The 24,885-nt window shown below is 39.4% G+C and overlaps 1 protein-coding gene across 17 annotated transcripts in view; it reads left to right on the forward strand.

Moving 5' to 3' along the window:
- The window catches only part of SRPK2 (SRSF protein kinase 2), a 247,824-nt gene that overhangs the window by 88,043 nt on the left and 134,896 nt on the right, over positions 1-24,885 (forward strand). For 6 of the 17 annotated variants that reach the window (XM_027574825.1, XM_027574823.2, XM_027574824.2 and 3 more), the window contains exons 3-4: positions 13,764-13,834; positions 15,241-15,304. The exons of 4 other annotated variants lie outside the window; for them this stretch is intronic. In XM_027574825.1, the coding sequence (XP_027430626.1) occupies positions 13,764-13,834; positions 15,241-15,304 (135 nt within the window). Of the gene's footprint in view, positions 1-13,763; positions 13,835-15,240; positions 15,305-15,779; positions 15,889-24,885 lie in introns of those variants that run through there. 7 more of the 17 variants (XM_027574830.2, XM_027574839.2, XM_027574835.1 and 4 more) reach the window with 2 other exon arrangements.

The raw sequence follows: 24,885 nt of genomic DNA on the forward strand, positions 1-24,885 counted from the left end.
TTATTTTTAAATCAGAAGTGAATGTATCAATCCAGAATGGCTTAAATAAGGGTAAGACACATAATCTTTCAACCATCATTAACACATGGCTATCCAGAATCACTCATTCCTTGAAGGCTGGGTGGCTGAGGTTCACCTGTGTTCAGAGGAAGGAAAGCAGAGGAAACTGGTTAAGAACTGGTGAAAAGTTAAAGACATTTAGAAATTATACAATCTTTCATGTATATAATACATGAAATACAAATGTTTTTCTTGTTTTTTGCCCCCTCCTCCAAGAAGGGGAGAGGGGGAGGGGCAGAGGCCGAGGGAGAGGGCGTGAGCGAATCTTAAGCAGACTCCACACTCAGCATGGAGCGCAATGTGGGACTCGATCTTACAACCCTGAGCTAAAATCAAGAATCGGACGCTTAGCCAACTGAGCCACCCAGGCATCCCATAAGTTTGAAGAATAATAAAATAGGCACCTGAGTACCCGACTCTGGCAACTCAAGAAGTAGAATACTGTCAGTCCAAATATTTTCCCCCTTTCTTTACCCTTTTTTCTTGTTGGTCCAGCTTTCAGAGAATTAGGCTTTAGAAAAAGGAAAAAGAAGGTTACTTCAGATGAGTTAAAATACATTGGCTAGTATATTTCAGTATAAATTGAGGAACCATTTTGTTATTAAAGTAGATAATGATATGACTGAAAGGAAGTTATATTTTTTAAAAAAGCAAGACTAGAATTTCTTAACCCTCTGTTCTTGAGCCATTTTATACTTACCTCTTCATTGCGGTGGTTCTTTCGTGGGAAGTGTTTCTTGGTACGGAATTGCGCTGGCACTTGACTCTAGTTTCTCAAGCACATGGCTTTCTCCTCTGCACTGTCTAAAAAAGAACGCACATATTCCATGGCTGTGCTTACAAAACGGAGCTATCTTAACCCTCCTCTGTGGGGTTCTGCATTTCTTCTGTAGCGGTAGCATGTCTTTTATAGGCTCACTGCATCCTCTGGTTGAAACTTGATCATTTTTGGACTGCTGAATTATACTTATATTTTTAGATACTTTCTTTTTGAATTCACCAATTTGTCTCAGCAATTTTATTTTGTTTTAAGAGCCTGCTCTTGATAGAATTAGAAGGGACAGACTGAATTTAGTTTTTAAAGCTAGTTTTAAATGCAATTTGTACAACCTTCACAAGATTCCCTTTCTTATGATAGAACAGTGTCAGAAGAATTTCACTGTTTTTTTTTTTCCCCCTTCAGTATAACACTCTCAGGATTCCAACAGAAATTGCTTTGATCTTGATTAAACTGTGAATTTTATTTGAAAGTGAAAATTGGCATTTTGGAGGCTATTTATAATGGTGTGATGGCATTCTTTTTGCAGAATGTCCATTTGAAAGCTGGGTAACCACAAAAGGGGTTTATTTTAAATGGAATATCATTTGGCAGCACTTAACATTATTTAAGAAAATTATTTTTAATTACACAAATAACTCCTATAAAAAATTTAAGTGTAGGTAAAGGCAAAATTCTCTGACCACCATTTCCTCATTCCTCATTTCATCTGCAAAAGTAAAGAAGACCTTTTTCTAATCATTTTGGAATATACTCTTCCCATTTACATACACACACACACACACACACGCACACCTATGTACACCTGTGAAAATACACATCTATAATAAAGGTAGTATTATACTGTGTGTATTCTGTACGCTGCAGTTTTAAGTTTTGTAGATCATTCAGTACATGTAGATCTACCTCATTCTTTTCAAATGCAATGTATGATGAATGTACTATAGTTCATTTAACAATTGGGTTGTTATCCATTAGTTGCTGTTGCATACAGAATTATGACGAGCATCTTTGTGATTCTCCCAGGCCACATGTGAATGTTTCTCTGGCTTAGATTTGGAAGAAGTGGAATTGCTGGATTGTTAACTATCTAGCATTCCCTATACTGAAGTCAATAAGTAGAATATTGTTCGGTATGATTGGCCGTTTGTGCTTGTGAAATGAATTGTTTTTTTGTAATACTGTCATTTTAGTTAGATAAGGAAGACAGAGGGCCAAGTGTAAAACCAGTGATTCTCAGCACTGGCTGCGCATCAGAATAACCTCTAGGACCTTTTCAGCATCATCACCCTGAGAGAGTGATTTAGTAGGTTGGCAAATAAGTGCGAATGGCCCTTAGGGTGAAGAGGAAAATTAAATACACGAAGTACATACCAAGACTTTCTTAGAGTGCCCAAATTACCCAGTACTGGCTCAGGACCTAGTTTACCCCATACAGTGCAGTCAAAATATAGCCAAAAAATTTGTTTTTCTTTCAACTCTTACCCCCACAAGTGCTTAACACATAAATGATTATTTTAAGATTGACAGAGAGGAAGAGATTTTTTAAGGAGGGGACAGCAAGATTGTAAGCGTGAGGTCTGAGTAGGGCTGCATTTGTAGGGCTGTGTTACAGCTCTCATAAACACCAACGTTTGTAGGGCAGTGCTACAGCTCTCATAAACACCAATGTAAATGGAAGCATGAAGTCTGAATAGGGCTGCATTTGTAGGGTTGTGTTACAGCTCTCATAAACATCAACGTAAATGAGTGTCGAGCTTTTTACTATGGACAATTTTGAGAACATTCCAAGTGGGCCACACGTAGAGCATAATGGTTGAGGGCCCAGACACTGTGCAGAGGCCGCTGCGGTTCAGATTCCCCCTCTACTAGCTTTGTGAGCGGTGGCAAGTTACTGAGCCATTCTGCACCTCGTTTCCCTGTCTGTAAAATGGGGATAATGATAATATTTATCTTACAGGGATATAAGACTATTAAGAGAGTTCTTACAGAAATGGAAGAGTTCCTGACACATTGTGATTGGTATGAAATGTTGGCTGTTTCTGTTGTTATTGTTGTTGCTAGTTATCACAGATACAGTTATGAATCCTAATGTCTTAATCTTTAGGTATTGTTTCATGCTCAGAATATTTTTTTTCTAAGTGACTAGAAACCAGCAACTCGATACATGCCCAGAGATGTTAAGGAAGAAGAACTTGTACTCTGGAATATCGATTCAAGGTCACTTTGATGTAACAAAGCTAAGGTTTTCTGTGTCCTTGATATATCTAAGGCCCTCTTTGTGGATTTTTGCATATTAAAATGGAGAACTAGTTGAGTTTTTCTGTCTATGTAATTGGTAGGAAACCCCACAGACAAAAATAAAACAGCCTGTGTTTGATTTGTTAAAGTATTTATGGTACTTCATAACATTTTGTAAAGCAACAAAGCCTTGGAAGTAGGTTTTACTATCCCTTGCTGCCATTAAAGATTTTTATCGACCGACATAAGGGACAACTGATGCTTGAGATGAGAATTTTAGGATTTACAAATGAGAGAGGTGATAATAGGCTAAGTTCCTGAGGGGCACTATGTGGGCGGACAGACACACGTTGTTGAATTGTGGAGAATCGACAAGTCTCATAAATAGCTCCATGCAGTTGAATATTGTTTCCCCAGCATGACATAAGATGTTAAAAATTGGCTTTTCATTCTGATTCACCTATTGGATCTCTTATTTTAGCTGTGGCTGTATAGTTGGTTATATTCTACCCTGTGGAAAAGCAGGACTTCTTTGTATGGCATGTAAGATACTCCGCCAGGGTCTCCTGCTTTATTTCCTACCAGTACCTCCTACCAGTACCTCCTTCACTCTCGCCGGTCACCAAAGCAACTCGGATGACCCACACGACAGGGATCTCTAAGCTTTGTTTGTGCCATTTTCCTGTTGGGAGTGGGCTTTTCTGCCCCTGGCAGAGTCCTCCTAATGCTAGTAATAAAGGTCAGATGCCACCTTTGGCCCTTCCCTCTGCCCAGACAGTCTGCTCATTTCCTCCTTGCAGGCTGCAAAGCACAGCGATGGAGCTAGGCTTGAGCTCCGTTGTCCAGGTTCTCATGCTGGCTCAGCAACATAGTAGCTCTGAAATCCTTTTTTTTTTTAATTGACATAAAATTCATAGGTCACCTTTTTCACCATTTTAAAGTTTACAAATCAGTGGCTTTTAGAGTGTTTATAATCTTGTAAAGACATTGCCATTACCTAATTCCAGACCATTTTCATCGTTCTAAAAAGAAACTCTTCGTGCATTAACAGATACTCCCCATTTTCCCTCCCCCCGCCAGCCCTTACGGCTACTTACTGTCTCTCTAGATTTCCCTGTTCTGGACATTTCATGTAAATGGAATCATGCAATATGTGTTTTGTGTCTGGCTTGTTTCACTCTCCATAATGTTTCAAGATTTATCCATGTGGTAGCATGTATCATTAACTACATTTCTCTTACGTATGGATATACCGCATTTCGTTTATCCGTTCACCAGCTGATGGATATATGGGTTCTTAACAGTTTTTGGATGTTATGAATAACACTTGTGTACATGTTTTTTTGTGAACAGTATGAACATATGTTTGCACTTCTCCTGGGTATATACTGAGGAGTGGAATTGTTAGGTCATGTGGTAACCTGTGGTTGAACTTTTTGAAGAACTGCCAGATTATTTTCCAAAGTAGCTGTGCTGGTTAACATTCCCACCAACAGTACATGAAGTTTCCAAATTCTCCACATCCTTGTCAACACTTGTTGCTGTCTTTTTGATTATAGCCATCTTAGTGGGTATAAAATGATATTTCATTGTTGTTCTAATTTGCATTTCCCTGATGACAAATGACAAATTTGCATTTCCCTGATGACAAAAGCATTTCTCCTATGCTTATTGGCCATTTGCGTTTTTTCCTTGGACAAATGTCTATTAGATCTTTTGCCCATTTTTAAATTGGGTTGTTTTTTTTAAATTGTTGAGTGTAAGAATTCTTTATATATTCGGGATTCTGGTTCTTTATCAGATATATGATGTGCAAAATATTTACTCCCATTCTGTGGATTACCTTTTTTTTTCCTTGATAGTATTTTTTGTTGCACAAAAGTTTGTAATTCTTAGGATGTTCAGTTTATTCTTTTGTTTTTTTTGTACTTTTTGTGTCATGTTTAAGAAGCTAGCCTAATCCAAAATCATGAAGATTTACATCTATATTTCCTTTTAAGAGTTTTATAGTTTTAGCCTCTATATTTAGGTCTTTGATCCATTTGGGCCTTTTTTTTTTTAAGATTTTTATTTATTTATTGAGAGAGAGAGAGAATGGTAGAGAGAGAGCATGAGAGGGAAGAAGGTCAGAGGGAGAGGCAGACTCCCTGCTGAGCAGGGAGCCCGATGCGGGACTCGATCCCAGGACTCCAGGATCATGACCTGAGCCAAAGGCAGTCGCTCAACCGACTGAGCCACCCAGGCGCCCTGGGCCTAACTTTTGTGTGTGCTGTGAGATAGGAATCCAACATTATTCTTTTGTATGTTTATATCTGGTTGTCTAGAACCATCTTTTCTTTTTTTCTAAATTTATTTATTTTAGAGAGAGAGAGCGAGAGAATGAGTGGGACGGACAGAGGGAGAGGCAGAGAGAGAATCCCAAGCAGACTCCGCACTGAGTGCAGAGCCCAACGCAGAGCTCTGTCTCATTACCTTGAGATCATGATCTGAGCCAAAACCAAGAGTCAGACGCTTAACTGACTGAGCCACCCAGGCGCCCCAGCACCATCTTTTGAAGAGACTGTGCTTTTCCCATCGAATGGCCTTGGCACTCTTGTTGAAAATCACTTTGCTGTAATGTGAGGGTTTATTTCTGGACTCTCATTCTATTCCATTGATCTGTATGTCTTCTCTTTATGCCAGTTTCACACTGTTTTGATTACTGTAGCTTTGTAGTAAGTTTTGAAGTCGAGATGTGTGAGTCCTCCAGTTTTGTTCTTTTTCCAAGATTGTTTTGGCTATTCACGGTCCCTTGAATGTCCATATGAATTGAAGGGTCAGCTTGCCCATTTCTGGGGGGGAAAAAGGCTGTTAGAATTCTGATAGGAATTGTGTGAATCTGTAGATCAATTTCGGGGAGGATGACCATTTTAACAATGGTAAGTCTTCCAACCCATGAACACAAGGTGTCTTTTCATTTAAGTCTTTAATTTCTTTCAACAATGTTTTGCATTTTCAGTGTGCAAGTCTCTCATTTCCTTGGTTTAATGTATTCCTAAGTATTCTTTTTGATTTTATTATAAATGGAATTGTTTAGCTCTAGAAGTTTTAGAAATTCTTAAAACTTTCAAAGCATTAGTTTCTGTGCATGCAAAATGGAATTTATGTTGAGTACCTACCTACTTCACCAGTTGTTGTGAGTTAATTCACATAAAGGGCTCAAGTAGGCCTGATGGTTCAAGCTAAACGTTAAATATTAGGCTGTGAACTCTCCGAGGAGTGGGATTTTGTCATATTTTTGAGACACCTTCTTCCTCCCCCTGTTCAGGTAGCATTTAGTGCTGTGCCTGTTGGTACTGAGGGAATGTAGAAGGGTGGGAAGATTGTACTGCATCATCAATTTCAGTTAAGTTTGAAAGTTAATGTGGATTGGGAGTTAGGGACTCTAATTCCTCCTTATACTTCATATTTTGATAGGGCTTCTTTTTTTATACATGTAAATAACCCTTGTACAATAATTTTACCACCTCTTAAGATAGTGAAGTTACTTTTCAAGATGGTTGAATGGACCTTGGTTTATTAAAGGAGTCAGAAAGCAAGAATTCATTGCCTTGGTGAACTCAAAGTCCTTTATATGCCAAAATTGTAAATGAAATTAAAATGTCTTAATTTATAACATTGTAAGCCACAATATTAAAGAACCAAATAGTTTCAATTGTATATTAATATGTAGCATGAAAAGCAATCTTAGGATTATAAAATACTGGGGCGCCTGGGTGGCTCAGTCGTTAAGCGTCTGCCTTCGGCTCAGGCCATGATCCCAGGGTCCTGGGATCGAGCCCCACATCGGGCTCCCTGCTCCGCGGGAAGCCTGCTTCTCCCTCTCCCACTCCCCCTGCTTGTGTTCCCTCTCTCGCTGTGTCTCTCTCTGTCAAATAAATAAATAAAATCTTTAAAAAAAAAAAGAAAAAGGATTATAAAATACTTCCTTTTTCTGAGTACTGTAATTTCTAAAATTTGTATATCAGAAAAATGTATAAATGGTATTTATTTTATGAGTGTAAAACAGAGAAAGCTTTAAACTTGACATGGCAAACAGAGCATTGGATCTCTCACCCTGAGTTTAACAGCTCAGTTATCTAAGAACTTGTGTTACTTCTTCTGCCTCTCGAACAGAGTCAGGGTAAGAGTGCCTTTGTTCTGTTTAGCAGCCAGGATTAACTATTAATGATACTCTGCTGTGGTGAGAAATGTGTAGACAGTTTTTAGGGATTAGTTCCATTACATTTCATTGCTGATAGAGGGAGGGCATTGATGGTGACGCTAAAAAAACTAAGCATTTATTTAAACATTTATATTTTCACATTTTAGTGCATTTTTGTATTTAGTTGTCCTGAAATTCCTCAGTATCAGAAGAACAAAAACAATGGTAACAAATACTGTCTGATGCACTGTGAAGTCTGAACGTACCCCTACAGTGTCAGGATGGGTGATCTGGGGTCTTGGGCTGGTGCAGATGCAGCCGGAGCCCCTGGCTCCTCTTCTCCCTCCCTCTTGCTTTGCAGGCTCCTGGGATTAAGTGAGGATGGGAGTCCCTGTTTGAGGGGCTTGACCCACTTTTCTTGCTGCAACTTGAAAACCAGTAACAAACCTTTACTTTTTAATTATTTTTATTTTTATTTATTTATTTGACAGAGCGCGACAGAGAGAGGGAACACGGCAAGGGGGAGGGGCAGAGGGAGAAGCAGGCTTCCCGAGAAGCAGAGTCCGATGCGGGGCTCCATCCCAGGACCCTGGGATCATGACCTGAGCCGAAGGCAGTTGCTTAACGACTGAGCCACCCAGGCGCCCCTAAACCTTTCTTTTTAAACTAATGTTCCTTTTAGGTTATAAATTGCACTCAGGAATAATTTAAAAAGTGTGACAGAAGGAAAAATATTTCCTCTAGTAAGTGAAGTTTCTCATAAGTGGCAGCAGCAGCCACCGTGGAAGTTCAGACTGAAAACCTGACCAGCTGGAGACTACCGCCTCCTTCAGTCCCTCCCCCTCCCACCCCGCCTCATTGTAGGGCTTGGAGGGAACACATTGTACTCCGTTGGCACTGTACCATGTTCAGGAACACAAGTAATCCTGTTTGGGGATTATAGCACGAGAAAATTTGATAGTGGAAAAAGACTACTTTTAAGGAAGGGGGTGAAATTGGGACTTTTATCTTGAAAAATAAATCAGGTCCAGAAAGTAAGCTTATTTATGAAAATTTGAATTGTAATGGAAAAATAAGTACTGAGTATTAGAGTGAACAAAGAATGTGTCAAGTGTTAATTGTTTTTGACATGTATTCATACTAAATTTTACATAATAACGTGATTGGATATCTTAATTTGTAATGCAGTTGTAATGAAGGACATTTTTGTAAACTATTAAAGAGTTTTATTATTTTCCCCATTAGTCACCGATAATCAAATAATTATTCTTGAGACACTTAGCATATTATTGTTCTCGTTGATTTTTCTCATCAGTTACTAACCTTCCTAACTCCTCCTGTGGCCTCATTTCTCAGGTGCTGTCCTCATTTGGGGTTCTAATATTTCATTAGTATCTTACACTAACTTTGTCAAATGTTGCATCTTGTGTTGCCTTTTTTTCAGTTTTCACTTTGTTCTGGATTTGCATTCTGTTTGAATTGTTGTTGGGACTGTATGAGCATCAGTGAGACAGAGAGAAAGAAAGGGGTTGATGGGTGGACATAGAGGCTCGGGATAACCAGGGACAGTTTGAATGGTCAGTTCATTAATGATTGTTTTTGCTAGCACAACTTTTGCTTTTCTGTGTGTTCTTGTAGCAGACGACTTGAATAACGAAGGCTGGGATAACAAGGACTCCTTTTTTAGGTTGGACCATCTTCATGGTGTTGGCCAGTTAATCACCAACGTCCCTAGAGGTGTCGGAGCGCTTGCTTTACTCCTACCCCTTTATGAAGGGTCTCGGCTGTGTCTGTCTTTGAATTTTGAGACAGGAACTCAGTACTTGGTCCCAGATGGCAATATCAGGGATTGATACTTGAGCCAGAAAACCTTCTGCAGGCCCAGTGTTTTGCATTTAAATGGGAGCCCCTTAAAGATATTTGCAGGCTTAGGTTGGAGACACCAAGAGAGAAGGCCTGTAGCATGCATCCTTCGGTAGTAGAATCTGTGAACATGTGAAAGAGAGAGGAGAAGCGGTTAATTGGTAGTGACAGGAGAAGTGGAATTAGGGTCACAGAGGTGTTGAATCACCAGAATGGTGAAGCATTAAGGTGGAGAGCAATCCTTCTGAGCACTTGGTAACAGGAGCTCTGAGTATCAAGAGCTGCCCTTCCTTTTGAACAAGATTCTCACTGTGAGGCCTATGGAGGCATTTTTCTATTCTTAACTTCTAGATGTTTTCTGGCAGTATTATCCTATCACCTGAGGTAAACTGAGCACATACCTGTTTCTTGCAGCCTGAAATGGCTCCAAATATATATAAAGCATTAATTTAAAAAAAAAATCCTCCTTATTTATGTATACCCAAAATAAAATCAGCTTTGTGAATGATTATGTAAAGAATTTGGCAAGAGGAAGGAAGTTTAGTAAATCTGTTGGAATAACACCCATGGAAAAAGGATGTAGGTGTAAGAATTGAGGTAGAACTGTCTGCCCAGTTATGTCTTATTTAATTTCCATGTCCTAAAAGACAGCTGCCCATGTGAGCTCATGTTTGGTGTGTAGTGCTGTAAAGGACGTGGGAGCATGTCGTCTCCACGGCATCCCTGTGTTAGTCTCATGCTGCCGCTGCTCTTAGGATCCAGGTGGGTTCAGGGCTGCCCACTTTCCCTCCCAAGCTTATCTGATCTGTGAAGCGCATCCTTTATTGAACTTTGTTTTAATAGTACTTATCAGTAACTGCTCTTCCTGGTCTGGGTTCTTAGGGATGGCCTCAGCTCTGGACTCAGGGCCCTGCGTGTTCCTTGAGTCTCCAGACTCATGTTATTAAGTGGAAAATGAAATATTAGAGATAGTAGGCCATTAACCGAAGAATTAAAAATATTCATCTTTACAAGGAATTTGAGTATCTTTTAAAGTGTTGGTATGAGAATAAAAGGTTTTTGTGAAGAAGGTCTATGGGTTGGATAGAGGAGAATGAGTGGGAGATCCTGGTGAATTGGTTTTTCCTTTTTGGTGTGTAAAGAGATGCATAACAAGAGTATGATGTCATAGACTGACCAATTGTAATCAAGAAGGCCGACTAATAGTGATGATTTTAATTGATTGGAGATATGAGAAAGTAGAATTTAGAGCTGATTTTACTTTATTTTTTTTAAAGATTTTAGAGAGAGAGCAAGAGAAAGCACAAGTGGGGAGGAGAGGGAGAAGCAGGCTCCCCGCTGAGCAGGGAGCCCAATGCGGGGTTCGATCCCAGGACCCCGGGATCATGACCTGAGCCGAAGGTAGACAGATGCTCAACGGCCTGAGCCACCCACGCATCCCGAAGCTGATTTTAAAGAAAGCTGAATGTTCTGCTTGGGTTGCTAGTCCTTGGAAATTTAGCTGTAGCTCTCAGAGATGGTAGTCTTTTGGAGAAGGTGAAGAGTGTTCTTGCTACCAGTTGTTTATCTTTTTAACTCTCCAGTTTCTTCTTCATAAATTCAGATGGTTCAGCTAGGTGATGATCTCTGAGGATTCTTCTAACTCTGCAGTTGTTTGAACCTCTAGTCAGAGGTACTGTATCTGGAAATGTATATTTAAGAATAAGGAAACTAGGGCGCCTGGGTGGCTCAGTTGGTTAGGCGACTGCCTTCGGCTCAGGTCATGATCCTGGAGTCCCGGGATTGAGCCCCGCATTGGGCTCCCTGCTCGGCAGGGAGTCTGCTTCTCCCTCGGACCCTCCCCCCCTCATGTGCTCTCTCTCTCTCTCCCAAATAAATAAATAAATAAAAATCTTAAAAAAAAAAAAGGATAAGGAAACTAATTTAGGTAGATTGTAACTTTGACTAGAATAGGCTAAGAAAACCATCAAAGACTCAATAAGTAAGTGTGGATTGAAGTGAAATGTCAGTTCCCCTTCCCTAAGGAAGCTGTGGTCTCAGGGCTGTCAGACAAGTAGTGTATGTATCTTAGTAATTCTCTAGTGCAAGTGTATGTGATCTGCAGAGGGGCAGAGGAGGTGAGGTGTATTCTTTGTGGGACGCTGTCAGAGGGGAGGTAGTGCTTGGGCTGAGATTAGAAAAGGGAGTTGGGTGTGCAAGGGAAGCAAACTGGGCACTGGAATCCCAGGGAAGGAAACTGCGTAAGAAAAGACTTGGCTGTGTGAGAAAGCATGGTGTGTTTGGGGAAGCGCAGAGTAGTGCTCAGTTGTCCTAGAACATAAAATAGATTGAAAAGGGTGAGTGGTGGTAATGATACTCCAGATGAGACAGGGGTGCTGGTCTGGGATCCTTCAGAAATTCCTGGCTCAGAAGGGCAACGCTGCTGCTGTTCAAGGAGACCCTGGACTGAGAAATTGATGAGGTTATCAGCCTTAGATGCTGCGTTCAAGGCATGTCGGGACCACGTACGTAGGCGAAGATGTCTGCTGGGGGTGGAAGGATGTATAGTTCTGGGTTGCAGGAGAGAATATTGGGCTCGAAATTCATGTTTAGTCATCATCAGTGTCCTTTGGTTGTGGATGTCAAGGGAATAGATGGAAGAGTCAGTGAGTGAAAAGAGGGTCATACAAGAGAAGTATGACTAACATGTAAGGTCTGTGTGAAAAAAGATGATACAGCAAAGCACCTAGAGTTAGGAGGAGAATCATAAGAACACAAAAGGATTAGAAAAACAAGAAACTTCTGTTGTCCCGTAATGTTATTTAGAAATTAAAACAAAATTATGACAAAAAATATCAACCATAATTTTGAATACGCTTATTCCAACTACATAGGAACCACTTGTTCGTTTTCTTTGTGAAATAAAGAAGTGTGGCCTTAGTACTCATTGGCCTGAATGAATAAATGGAGACTGTGGATGGTTGAATAAATATGTATTTACGGGGTTGTAAGATTGCTGCTTTGGAAGAACTGAGGAGTGGTGGTGAAGAGAGTAATTTAGAATTGTGGGGGTGGGGGTATAAGGTTTTAAAATGTAACTATAAAAGCAGACTGGATCTCTACATCAATTCATAGACTGAAATACCTTCTAAAAGGGTCCACGATTTACAGGCTAAATAAAATTATAAAGTGTTTAGAAGAAAATGGGGTGATTTAAAAAATTTGCTGTGGGGAAATCTAAATGTAACAGGAAGACCATCATTCATTAAGGAAAAGATTGGTGGACTTAATTGCAAAAAATAAAATAAAATAAAATAAAATAAAAAAGTATAGGGTCCTACATACTGTGAATGAAACAGAAGGACAACCAGCTGATTTGTAGTGTGTAAGAGAGCATCCTAAGTGTGGTCATGGTAGAGGACTCAAGTGATCAGAGGTTCAGGAGGCTGAGGTCCTTAGCCAAGGGTTTTTGGAATTCCTGTCTGTCAACATGAATATCACATGGCAGGGATTGTGGTGGAATGGCTTCTAGAGTTCTTAATGAATGTGGGGAGTAATCAGACCATGGCTGGTACTGGTAAGGAGGAGTGGGTAGTAGAATAGATGGGGTACACGGGCCTCAGAGTATACAATATTAATGTCGTATTTATGAGCATTCCTATACGTTTTAGTCCTTTGGGAGCTAGAAACAAATCTGAGGGTTTGAAGAAAATGTGAAAATGATGGTAGAAACCTGTCCATGTATTATTGGACACCATTTTGGTTTGGAGCTCTCAAAGCTTTAACTTTTTGTTTCTAATGTTTATATACTTCCTAAGAGCTGTGCAGTTTAAACTGGGGGTCTTTTTTTTAAAAGATTTTATTTATTTATTTGAGAGAAAGTGAATGAGAGATAATGTGAGGGTGAGGGAGAGGGACAAGCGCTGAGCACAGAGCCTGACACTGGGTTTGATCGCACAACCCTGAGACTATGACCCAACCCAAGTTGAAACCAAGAGTCAGATGCTTAACTGAGCCACCCAGGCGCCCTTAAACTTGGGGTCTTTCAGCTTACGTGCACAGATAATCTATACACCGAAGTGCGAATTTTTTGTCTTTTTGAAATGAACAATTACCACAATGAAGTGTAACCTCATTTCTGACTTGGCTAGTTGATAAACTTGAGAATAACTCTTTATATGGGGAGGCCGAGATACAGATTAAAGTTAAACTTCCATATATAATCAAACTATAGTGATAAAAAGGTATATGTTGAGCTTGATAGTAAGAGGGAGAAGGTGGATCAAAACTGGAAAAGCTGTTTAAGACAGGGCAGACCTACTGTACCTCATTAATTCATTCGGCAAATATTTGTTGAGGATTACTGTCCTTTGCTAGGCACTCCCTGGCAGTAGATACAGAGGGCTGACTAGTGTCTGGCACGACCCTACATCTGCATGACTGTCACGGAATACTGTATTTCGTTAAATCATCACAACGGTCCTTTACGAGCCATTATTATCCCCATTTTATAGGAGAGGAGATGGAGGCTTTTAGAAAAGTCTAATTTCCCAAAGGTCATGTGGCTATTAAAAATGTTGGAGGAGCCTGCCTTCAAATCCATGGCTGCAGGCGGCCAAGCCTGAGCTTCTAAACACTGCACTCTTTTGAAACCTGCAGGAGGGGCATTACTGAGCATTCACTATGGCACCTGGTGCCAGATTCTGTTAATCCACGCAGGAGTCCTCAAGGTAAGTTTCATTATCATCATCTCCATTTAACCACTGTGCGGTGTGCTCTCCCCGGTGGTTAGGTAGTTTGGCTATAGCCTGTGGCAGATTCTGTTCTCTCATCAGATGTTTGTGCCAGTTTCATATAGTGCCCATTGGATGAAGTCGGGAGCTTAAACAATTTGGAAAATCCCTTATTTTAACAACATTGAAAGGCTATTTCTGAACAGGTCCACCGTATTTTTAGGCCACTAATTTTTATTCCCTTTTCCTTTTTTATCTTTTCATATTCGTTTGATTTCTGTAATCAAGATTCTTAAAAATTAAGATTTGTTTTACCCCTAAAAAAACAACCCCGAAACTATTGAGGTCTTTGAAATCCTGAGATTGCCTGTAGTGGTATTTCAGTGGCCAGGTGTTTTATTTTTGGTATGTGAACTTTTTATTATGCATAGGAAGAACATTTACGAATAGGAAAACAGCTTTGCATGTGAAATAGTCTGGGTAATGGGACCATGTCAGTTTTACTCACATAAAATTATGTGCTTTTAGGTTAGTCGTTGGTATTTTTAAAGGAAATGTGTTAGTTCCCCCCCCTTTTATTTTTACCTCTCCTTCCCTTTTAGTCTGTTATCTTTTTTCCCCCCAAATACGTATCAGCAATTCTCTTTTAATTAAATTGAGTTGGCGCTTCCATTTCTGTTGCAGATGGCATTGTCAGTCCTTTCCTAAAAGGACAAGTATATTATCTGCTCGGTAACTGGGTGTTGCTGTTCACTTGTGCTGTACTGTGAAGGAGGAGGGGAGAATTAAGGTGTAAAATCCAAGTCTTTTTCTAAAGGAGTTAGGGACTAGGTATTAAACAGCTTCTTCAATTAGAGACAACTGAGAAATCATAACAAAGGTTAAAAAATTTCAATCTATAAATTGGGGTTCTGGTTTAATATTTCATTCTTAAGTGACAAAAATGATTCACTGAGCCATATTTTTTAGGGCTGGTGAAATGCAAGTAGCCAAGGGTTGCACATCTGTTCCTTTCAGCTCATACCTTTATTACCCAGGCTTCTCAGATGATCTAGGGTATCGAATGCAGTGGTGAGCATTTCTTGTTTGTATTTTAATTTGCTGCATTTGAAATCTTCTGGTAGAGCCCTGCTAGTTCTACCTTAAAAAAGAAAACACCCCTCTGCTTCAAAGAAATGGTACTTCCTGCTTTCATAAACAGTCATGTGCATAGTTTAGCAAGGCCTGGTGCCTCTGGAGCTTTTTCCCTTTATAGCACCATCGAATCCCAGTCCTAACAGAAGTACTGCGAATCTTGTGGCCTCTTTTTGAACAAAAGGGATCAGAGAGGAAAAATCTGTTGATATAAAGCTTGAAAGCAAGGGCAGGCAATCTTGGTTGTGAATATTTTCTGATTTTTCCAGAAATCAAGCAGAAGATTGAGCTGCTGATGTCAGTTAACTCTGAGAAGTCGTCCTCTTCAGAAAGGTACAGCTACATCTCTTGCATGAACAATTAATGGTGTAGCATTGCTAAGAAACAAACCGACGTATTTTTTTTCTTGTCAAGTTTGCTGTATAATGCATTGTACTGCATGCTGGTCATTGTGCTGTATTGAAGATGTGTTTTTGGGCAGGCTGTTCTGCTTTTACAAAGGGTAATTGATTTTTTAAAAAATAGTGAAGCCGAATCAGCTGCAGCACGCACACCGTAGCCCAGCAGAGCGCTAGTTCATGTGTGACAGCTGTTGAAGGCTCTAAAAAATAATTTACTGAGCTGCAAAACAAAAATTGTGCTTTCTTCAAGGAAATATTAGTATTAGATTTTCTTCCTGTGTTTTGAGGCTGTTGCTACAAAATCACCAACATTATTTGTAAGATCTAGGTTAAAAATACTTGGCTTTTGGTTGTCATAAATATTTTCTTACGTGGAAAGGGAGTGCCATTTGTAAATAGCTCAGGAATTGCAAACCCACAGATTAGTCACATTCTGAAAGAGAGATATGATGCTCCTTCAAGTCTGTGCTAGGGAATGGAACAGTCGCTGCATGCAGTAATGGTTCGTGCCTGCAGGTAAGCACAAAATGACTCAGAAGTGTTTTTAAAGCAATTATTTTATCTGTCAATCAAATGATTATACCTGTAAGGAGGTATTTCCTTAAAGGGCTATTTTACTTAATAAATGGAATTAAGATATTTTTATCCCAAGCCAGAAATGAGGCTGTATAGTTGCCCATTTTGATATGTAAATATTGTGTTCACTTCTGTTTGCCAAAATTGTATATACTACATAATGTTTTTAAATTGAGGTTCTTGGGCATACAGTTGATGCTTACCTTTCTCTTGGTTACCTTATAGTTTATACTTTATGTTGATATTTTGTTTTGAAGGTGTGTTGATTTGTCTCGCCTGTGGCTAGTTTTCAGGTTATCTTTTTTGTTCACAGATTTAATATTTAGGAAAATATTATGGAGACATGATTTAGTAGTTGAGGAATGATAGAGGAAAAGCACTGGGAAAAAAATGAGGTGAAGAACTTACCCTAGTAAAAAGGATTTATTTAATTCAAGTACACTAGTGTATGGAGGACGTGATCTGATGGCAAAATGATGACATTAAATCGATTTATTAGTGTAATTAGGTGAAAGGCTCCTGGCTGTAATTTAGAGCATTACAAATAAGACGTTAACTACTTTCTTTAGAAACTGAAAATAGAAGAATTTATTCACATTTGTGTTTATTTCTGTGTAGTTTCTAACTCCCAGTTTGTGGCTAGCCGTCCGATTTTGAACACTCTTGTTTGCTGAGATGAAAAACAGTCTAGACCCTTGTGAGTGTTCTGCCAGTAAAATGGTGGTGATGGGAAGGGGAGAGGGTGGTGGTGTAAATTAGTGAGTGGTCCGGGGGCCAACTGTAATGTTGGAGTTTGGTTACCAGGAAGAGCATTCTCAGTGGGATGGCGGCAATAATTATGTCAGCTCTTTTGAGTAGAATGAATTCTCTATTGATAAATTGAAGGTTGGACAGAATGGATGAATATTAGCGAGAAACAAGTTAGGAATGAGTGAGGTTTCTGTGGTTAAAATATTTTCTTCTAAGGAAAGATTCTAAAATATTTTGGTGATAACATTTATTTATTATTGTTGTTTATTTTTTAAATCTTTTTACCTAAGCTCTTGTAGTTAAATTTGATGGAAAGGGAGGTTGCATGTGGTCATGGTTTTAAAGTTTAGAAATCAGCCACTATGCTGTGACAGCTTTATACAGTTTTAACAGAGCTTGCTTGCTTTGTTTGTTATTCTTTTGGGGGTGCTTAGACATATATATGGCTTTTGTGATATGCTGACTTCATGGGTGATAAATGTAGTTTATGGGTCAGCCAACACTTTGCAAACACAGAAGTTGATTCATTAATGTGTATATATTAAAAATAGAAATTACTCCTTTTTTCTTCTCTTTTTTTAAAGGCATACAATAATGAGTAGTCAAATCTTTTGTCTTTTTAATGTGTTTGAAAAAACTTGAGAAACAAGAATATGAAGTTAAAAAAAAATATTCATGGCCTAGTAATGCTATGTCCTGCCCATGAATGTAATAGCTTATAGGATCATGTAACATTACATCACATCCTTCAATTCCTCGTTCACCAGTTACTTATATTTTTAAAGTCTTAGGTTTTGTTTTTTTTTTAATTTAACTTTTTGAGTGTTTGAGTCATGGCCTTAAGTCTTAAAGCCATTTGGAATTTACATATGATCAATATTTCTTTTTTTTTTTGTAAAAATGATAAAGAAATCCCATCTTTTAAAAAAATTTTTTTTAATTAACATATAATATATTATATGTTTCAGGGGTACAGGTCTGTGATTCAGCAGTGTTACACAATTCACAGCGCTCACCATAACACCTACCCTCCCCAATGTCCCATCACCCAGCCACCCCATCCCTCCCACCCCCCACCACTCCAGCAACCCTCAGTTTGTTTCCTGAGATTAAGAGTCTCTTATGGTTTGTCCCCCTCTCTGGTTTTGTTTTGAGAAATCCTGTTTTCTTTAAAAGAAGGGAGAAGCTACTTGTTTGCAAGAAACCAAAACTTACCATTTTCCGCAATTGATTTTGTTCACTGTCTGCAGCATAGAACGATCTTTTGATATTTCAGGCCATCCAGTGGAGAAGCAGCATTGCTAAGTACAAAATATAATAAATATAAACAGTGATGTGATATTCCTAATAATTCTTCCGTCTCATATTTTTAACCGAAGGCTTCATGGGAATTGCTAGTCCTGTGTGACAGCTAGTGTTGGCTGAATTAATTCTTACTCAGTTTTGGGAAATGGGAGAAACAAAACAAAAAATAATCCTAATTCACTTTTGTAGACTTAGGATCCTTCATTAAGAAATAAATCTGATTTGAAGCAATATATGGAATTTTGAAGGTTGTTTTGGAGCCTAAATTAGAAAATATGTTTTCTTAACAGATCCCAGTAACACCTTGAAATTTAAGGTTATATTTTTACCTTTAACAGAATAGTGGAGGCCCATTGAATGTTATTTTATTTTGTTTTGTTTTTAAGATTTTATTTATTTGACAGGCACACAGCGAGAGAGGGAACACAAGCAGGGGGAGTGGGAGAGGGAGAAGCAGGCTTCCCGTGGAGCAGGGAGTCCGATGTGGGGCTCGATCCCAGGACCCCGGGATCATGACCTGAGTTGAAGGCAGACGCTTAACGACTGAACCACCCAGGCGCCTCCTGTTGAATGTTATTTTGTAGGGGAGGTATGGAGTCCCGTTCAGAAAGGCTGACTAATAGGATGAAATGCAGCGGGGTGACAGAAGGTTATAGTTCTGTTTTTTGGTTTTATACTCTGGAGAAAGGGGAAAATGTTAATTTTTAAATTAAAGACAGAGAACATATTGAATGAATTAAAAACAACAACAACAAACCACATGATACCTGATTTGTATGTTATTGCCAGTTGAGAGGAACACATTATCAGTTGCAAGGGGGCCCCCTTCTGCAGATTTTAGGAGCAAATCTTACTATGAGTATCTGCTCTTTAATTGCTGCCTGTTGAATGAATGAATGTATTCATCTTAAATATGGTAGTGAGAGGACCAGTCGCAGGTTTACTTTCTTACCTACCCCCATTTAATGAAAAAAAGAAAGTTGTGAACATTTATTTGATATAAAAACTAGGTTTTCAAGGTTTTGTTTCTTCTTGACTTTTCTTAGCCATGACACGTCTGGGATTTGGAAACTTATGGGGTGCAGTGGGTGGGGAAAAAGGTAGTAATCATTTATTAAACAGTTCCAAATACGAGTTCTAAGTGAGGAGGGGAGGGGAGGAGGGAGGGTGGCATGGGAGGAGAGAAGGGGGGGAGGCAAGGATTTCCTGTGGGGAGGACTCTGACACACCATCCCCTAAAGATCCTCAGTGAGCAGAAGGAACTTTGCTTTATTAAAATTTTTGTCAAACTCTACGCTAACTTCTTCAGTGAACTCATGAACAAAATTGGACAATTCTTAATCAGTAAAGAAGAGTTGAGTCCAGGGTGCTCAGAGTGAGGATTCCCATTCTTTACATGCGGACTCCTGGGAGGGCTGAGGAGTTTGTGAGCTGAAGGTCCTAAGGAGCTGGGGACCTGAATTCACACAAAGCTTTGCGCACATCTGCTCTTGTGAAATGTAAATGTTGTTGTTGTGATTAATAAAGGTCACAGTCAGTGAAGTTACCCAGATAGCAGTGCCTACTAGGTTTGCATTTTCTCAGGGACCAGATACCAAAAGGATCATTTCGTGTGTGTGTGTGTGTGTGTGTGTGTGTGTGTGTGTGTGTGTGTGTGTGTGTATGTGTATGTGTGTGTAATGTGTTTGACATTTTGGGGGGTTAAAAGGGGTCTTTATACTGTAGTAAATAAGTGCTAGCTTAGGTTATTAGCATCCACATAGCTAGCACTTAATTGAATTTATAAATTGCTAACTACCTTTTTCAGAAGAAGAGAGAAAGGAAGAGGGAGAAAGTATCATAAAAATATTGGCACTGTGGCCTACGTTCTGCCAGTACTGTATCAACAGGATAGGTGACAAGTGGTAGAGATTGTTTTCCCTACCCCAGCATAAGAAGGGCGTGTGAAACACATACAGAACCTGTGCTATTTTTGTGTGTATTTTAATTCCTTTCTTTATTTTGGAGCCTCTTAAGTGAAAGAAAAAGGGCATATGATAATGATGTGTGTTTGCAGAAAGCAAAAAGAGAAGCCTGGAAGAAAAGGGGAATGGAAGGGGAAAAAAATTAAAAAATCAGGATGGGAGAGAGAAGTAAAGGATATTTGGTGGAAAAGGATTCAGGACCATGGTGTTTTTTATTTGCTCTTATGTTGAATGTATTTTCCTCCATGTCTCTGGTGAACTAAGAGCAGTAATGGAAGGATAGCTAGATTTTATAAAAAAATTCCCTCTTCTGGGGCGCCTGGCTGGCTCAGTTGGTAGAGATGCTACTCTTGATCTCGGGGGTTGTAAGTTTGAGCCCCACGTTGGGTGTAGAGATTACTTTAAAAAAAAAAAAAAGATCTTAAAACAGAATTCCGTCTTCACTGAATCACCCCATTCCAGCTCACAAGGCGGGGCAGGTGGTTAGTGGTGTGCTTCTGCCTTTCTCACCCTCACCTCGGCCACAGTCTGAGATTCCAGGGCAAGTGTACTTGAGACACACTTTCCTGAGTGGTGAGAAGAGATGACAGTGGCTGATTGTGTGGTCTTGGCTCCACTCAGTGCTTGCACTTTCTTCTGTTTTCATTGAATTTACAGTAATACGTTTATTGAAGAGATATATATGGGAAAGTGCACAGATCGTAGATCGTTATGAAATCCAATTGTTGGGTTTTCTTTCTTTTGTAGTTTATGTTTTACGTGTTGTATCTAAGAAATTTTTGACAAGCCCAGGGTCACTAAGATTTTCTGCTAGATTTACTTAATAAAAGTTTTTGGCTCTTAATATGTTAAGACTGGGATTCATTTGGATCTTAGTATTAAGGTAAAGATGAAGTTATTTCCACATAGGACTGTTCATTTGTATCTGTTTTTGAACGTCATCTACAAATAGAAACCGTCTGCACACGCTTTTGCTCCGTCTCCTCCCCACTGTACCTGTGAGATGCACTTGTATTTTGTGTGTAGCGGGAGTTGGCTCTATCTCGTTGCTGTGCAGAATTCACCATATGAATGTGCCCTGCTTTATTTATCCATTCTGCTGTTGATGAGCATGTGGGATGTTTGCAGCTTGCTACAAATATTGCTGCTCTGAGCATTTGTATACATATCTTTTGGGGAATAGACGTGTGCATGCGTTTCTGTTGTGTGTGCCCCCAGGAGCGCCATTGCTCAGCGTTAGCGGCTATTGCCAGTTTTCCAGAGTGAGTGTGCCAGTCTGCACTCGCACTCGCTCTGCTCCAGGTCCTGGCGAGGTTGGGACTGTATACATCCTTTTTCTCTGCCTTCCCATTTCTGTTCCTTTCCCCTTTTCTTTCTCTGTCAGAATTCTGATAGGTGTGCCAGCGTGACCAGTAGTTGGAGCGTCTTTGAGGAGAATTAGAGGTAGATAAGGGACTTTCTAAGTACCAGCTTTCAGGAAGGAAATCAGAAGTTTAGACTAAATGGGAATCCTAAGGTGTAGTCATCCTGAGGTACTGCTTTCCCACTGGCTGATTCTGATCTTTTAACTGGGCCCTGGAGGCCACAGGTGTTACCATTAGTTTTCAGACTTGGTTTCAATAGCAAAATTACTTCTTCATTTAAACCTTATTAGAAGAAGCCTATCATATAAAACAGAAGAGCCCTGGGTGAGAACTGGGGAAGTAATCTGGGCCTCCATCGACCTCCAGTCCTCTTAAAACCCTTGAGGTAGGTAGGCCACCTTGGGTCTGACCAAGAAGTTAGGACATTTTTGATGTTTCGATTTATATTACATTTTTATAATATTAAATTTGTATAGTGTTACATTTTATATCATGGTCTCTAAAATTTCTGTATCATACACCTAAATAAAAGTGTACTGTTGTCTTTTAATTTCTCTTTAAAAAAACCTGGACAATTATCTGAGCTTCCTTCCTGTTGGTCATTATATATGTGGTCTAGATGCAGTAGTTTCTAGATTATTGTGTTTGTTATCAATTTAAATTTTGATTCTGTTTCCTGATGCCTCTTTGGAGAGCTGCCACATTATAGCCAGCACAACCTTTCAGAACACTGATCTGCTCAGGCAGGTCGCCCCACTTTAAATACCCTTCAGCTCCCTTCGCACTGTTCTTGGCAGAAAGGAGAACTCCGTGTCCGGGCCAGTGAGCGCCCACATTTCTCCAGCCGAGCCTCAGACTCCTCTGACTTTGGTCATGTCCCTCTTGCTTTGCTCTCCTGCTGCTCCTATCCCTCCCATCTTAAAGAAGCCCTGCCTAGGGAAATCACCGATCATAAGCCCTTTTACAGAACCATGTACCTCTCCTTTGTAGCATTTGTCACAGCTGCTGTTTGCCAGAGGGGAGTATCAGTGACATTTGGTCTACTTACTGGTTTACTTAGTGTTAGCCCCAACTGAAGAACTTAAATACACAAGTGTTTTCATTGCAGAATATTTTTATTTTATATCATCATTTGCAGCTTACAGTTTACGAACTTTTTGGGAAGACTTTTTTGCTATAGGGAATCATTTATACAGTACTGGCTTAGAGTAATAAGGTATAGCCATATATAGTCATAGATAGTTACATATTCTCATAGAAGCTGATTTAACGCAGAGTATCAGGGTTATAAATCTGAGGTTTTTCTATCACCATAAAAATGCAGTTTGTTATTACATATATTTTTTACATTTGTTATAATGTAAAATGGAAATTAAAGTAAACCGGAACACCTTCCATCTCTTTGCCAAACTGGTAACATCAAACAATAGCCATTTATTTACCAAATGTCAGCATTTTGTGTATCACCTTGGTGCTGTTTGTCTTGGTTGTAACCCATCCTTTGCTGTTATTTACTTAATAACATGTTTTTGGCTTGTTTTTAGTTGTGATAAAATATATGTAACAAAATTTTATAATGCTTTTTTAAAGTTAATTTTCTTTTTTTTTTAAAGATTTTATTTATTTATTTGAGAGAGAGAGAGAGAGCATGAGACGGGGGAGGGTCAGAGGGAGAAGCAGACTCCCCGCTGAGCAGGGAGCCCGATGCGGGACTCGATCCCGGGACTCCAGGATCATGACCTGAGCCGAAGGCAGTCGCTTAACCAACTGAGCCACCCAGGCGCCCTAAAGTTAATTTTCTTTAAAAAGAAAACTTTGTATTGCTACCAGAACTTTAAAAAACAATTACTATTAAATCCTGTCTTGATTCTCTTGTCTGAATAAGACTTTAGGCCTGGCCATATGCTCCCTCTGTTCACAAGGGAAATTAAATTGGCAAGTGTCAGAAAGGAGCTTAATTACGTGTTAGCACCAAAGTGAGACGGACTCTTTGATATACTCAGCCTGAAAGAAGTTGGGAAAAGAGTAACTCACTCAGTATGTGATTCATTGTAATTCAATACCAAGTCCCAAGTATCACTTACAATCATTTTGTGTGCCCACAGCAGCCCCTCCTCTTGGCTTTGGGAACTGCCCTCCACCCCAACCCCCAGATGGTGGGTCAGGGAAGTTTTGCACAAGTGGGAACGGCTAGTATAAGAATAACCATGACAGCAGTAGAAATAACTCTGTCTCTAGCAGTCATACCGCAGATTCCCTTTGGAGCAGAATTCTTCCAGCCACTGGCTGGGAGAAATTAAGAGACTAATTTTAGTGTAGGTTACATTTGTCATCCATCCATCATCCGTCCTTCCATGCAGCATTTGTCTGCAGCTGCTGTACACTAGCCAGTCAGTGATTTGGAAATCAGGGAGCCGCAAAGGCGGCACAGAAGCGTGGGATCTTTATAGAAGTCGCCTTGGTGGGTGGCTTACCCCTGACCTAACTTTGGTCAGTTTTTTGGGCATGTGGTGCTGAACACCGTATCCTGGACCACTCCAGTGGGAGGCTCTTGGCATTTTTTTTTTTTTTTGAAAGATTACAAATAACCAATAATTGTACTTTGGGTGAACGTACATTAAGACTAGAGGTGTGGTGAAGTGGTTACAAACATTTGCCTACCAAAGGCAACTGTGAGTGAGTGATGAGGGCCAGGTGCAGACTCTAGAACGCTAGAGACCACAGTCCCATCTAAAGAGGTAGCTACTGTTATACTTCAATTAAAAAAAAAAAGAAAAAGAGGAAGGAGAGTGAGAAATGGGGAGAAGGAGCACAGAGAACTCAACATCCTTTCCTGTTCTTTTACAAAGGCAAAAATAAAACACAAAATAGTCTTTGTAAATTACTCTGCACCTATTGGAAATACATGAAATGATTTGCAGTGTGAGAGTTTTAAATTCGTTATAGTTTATACAGTGTAAGGAATATGATGCAGAGATCAAACCGTGTTATAGAAGACTTAAATGCAAAAATGTTATTAAAAGACATTGTAAAACAAAAGAGTAGGAAAGGTGAAAAAACAGGTGGCAAAAAAGTATTTAAAGATGTTCTAGCTTCTGTAAACCCAGAGTTTATAAGGGTGTGTGTGTGTGTGTGTGTGTACGTGTGTGTACGAGCACGTATGTATAAATGAGCCTGTACACACAAATATATGGTATTCAAAGACACACTATAATTCTGCAGTGGTGGTTATACTTCTGTCCTTTTGCTTGTAGGTATGTAATGCAGTTTTTATAATGACATGTGTTTTCGACATCAGTGTTTATAAAGAACCCATGTCCCTCCAAAATAAATAAAAAAGAGATGGCTGCTGATCTGCTCTTGCTGGCTACTGACATGTTGAAATACAAGCCAAGTTTTGCTGGCTTTTGTGATTTTTAGGAGAAGTTGCGAATTTGTTTTCTTATGTCAGATCTCTTTTATTTTTTATTTTTGTTTATTTTTTTTAAAGATCTTATTTTTAAGTAATCTCTACACCCATTAGGCTCAAACCTACAAACCTGAGATCAAGAGTT

Source organism: Zalophus californianus, chromosome 12 (genome assembly GCF_009762305.2).
Source record: "Zalophus californianus isolate mZalCal1 chromosome 12, mZalCal1.pri.v2, whole genome shotgun sequence".
Classification (NCBI taxonomy): Eukaryota; Metazoa; Chordata; class Mammalia; order Carnivora; family Otariidae; genus Zalophus; species Zalophus californianus.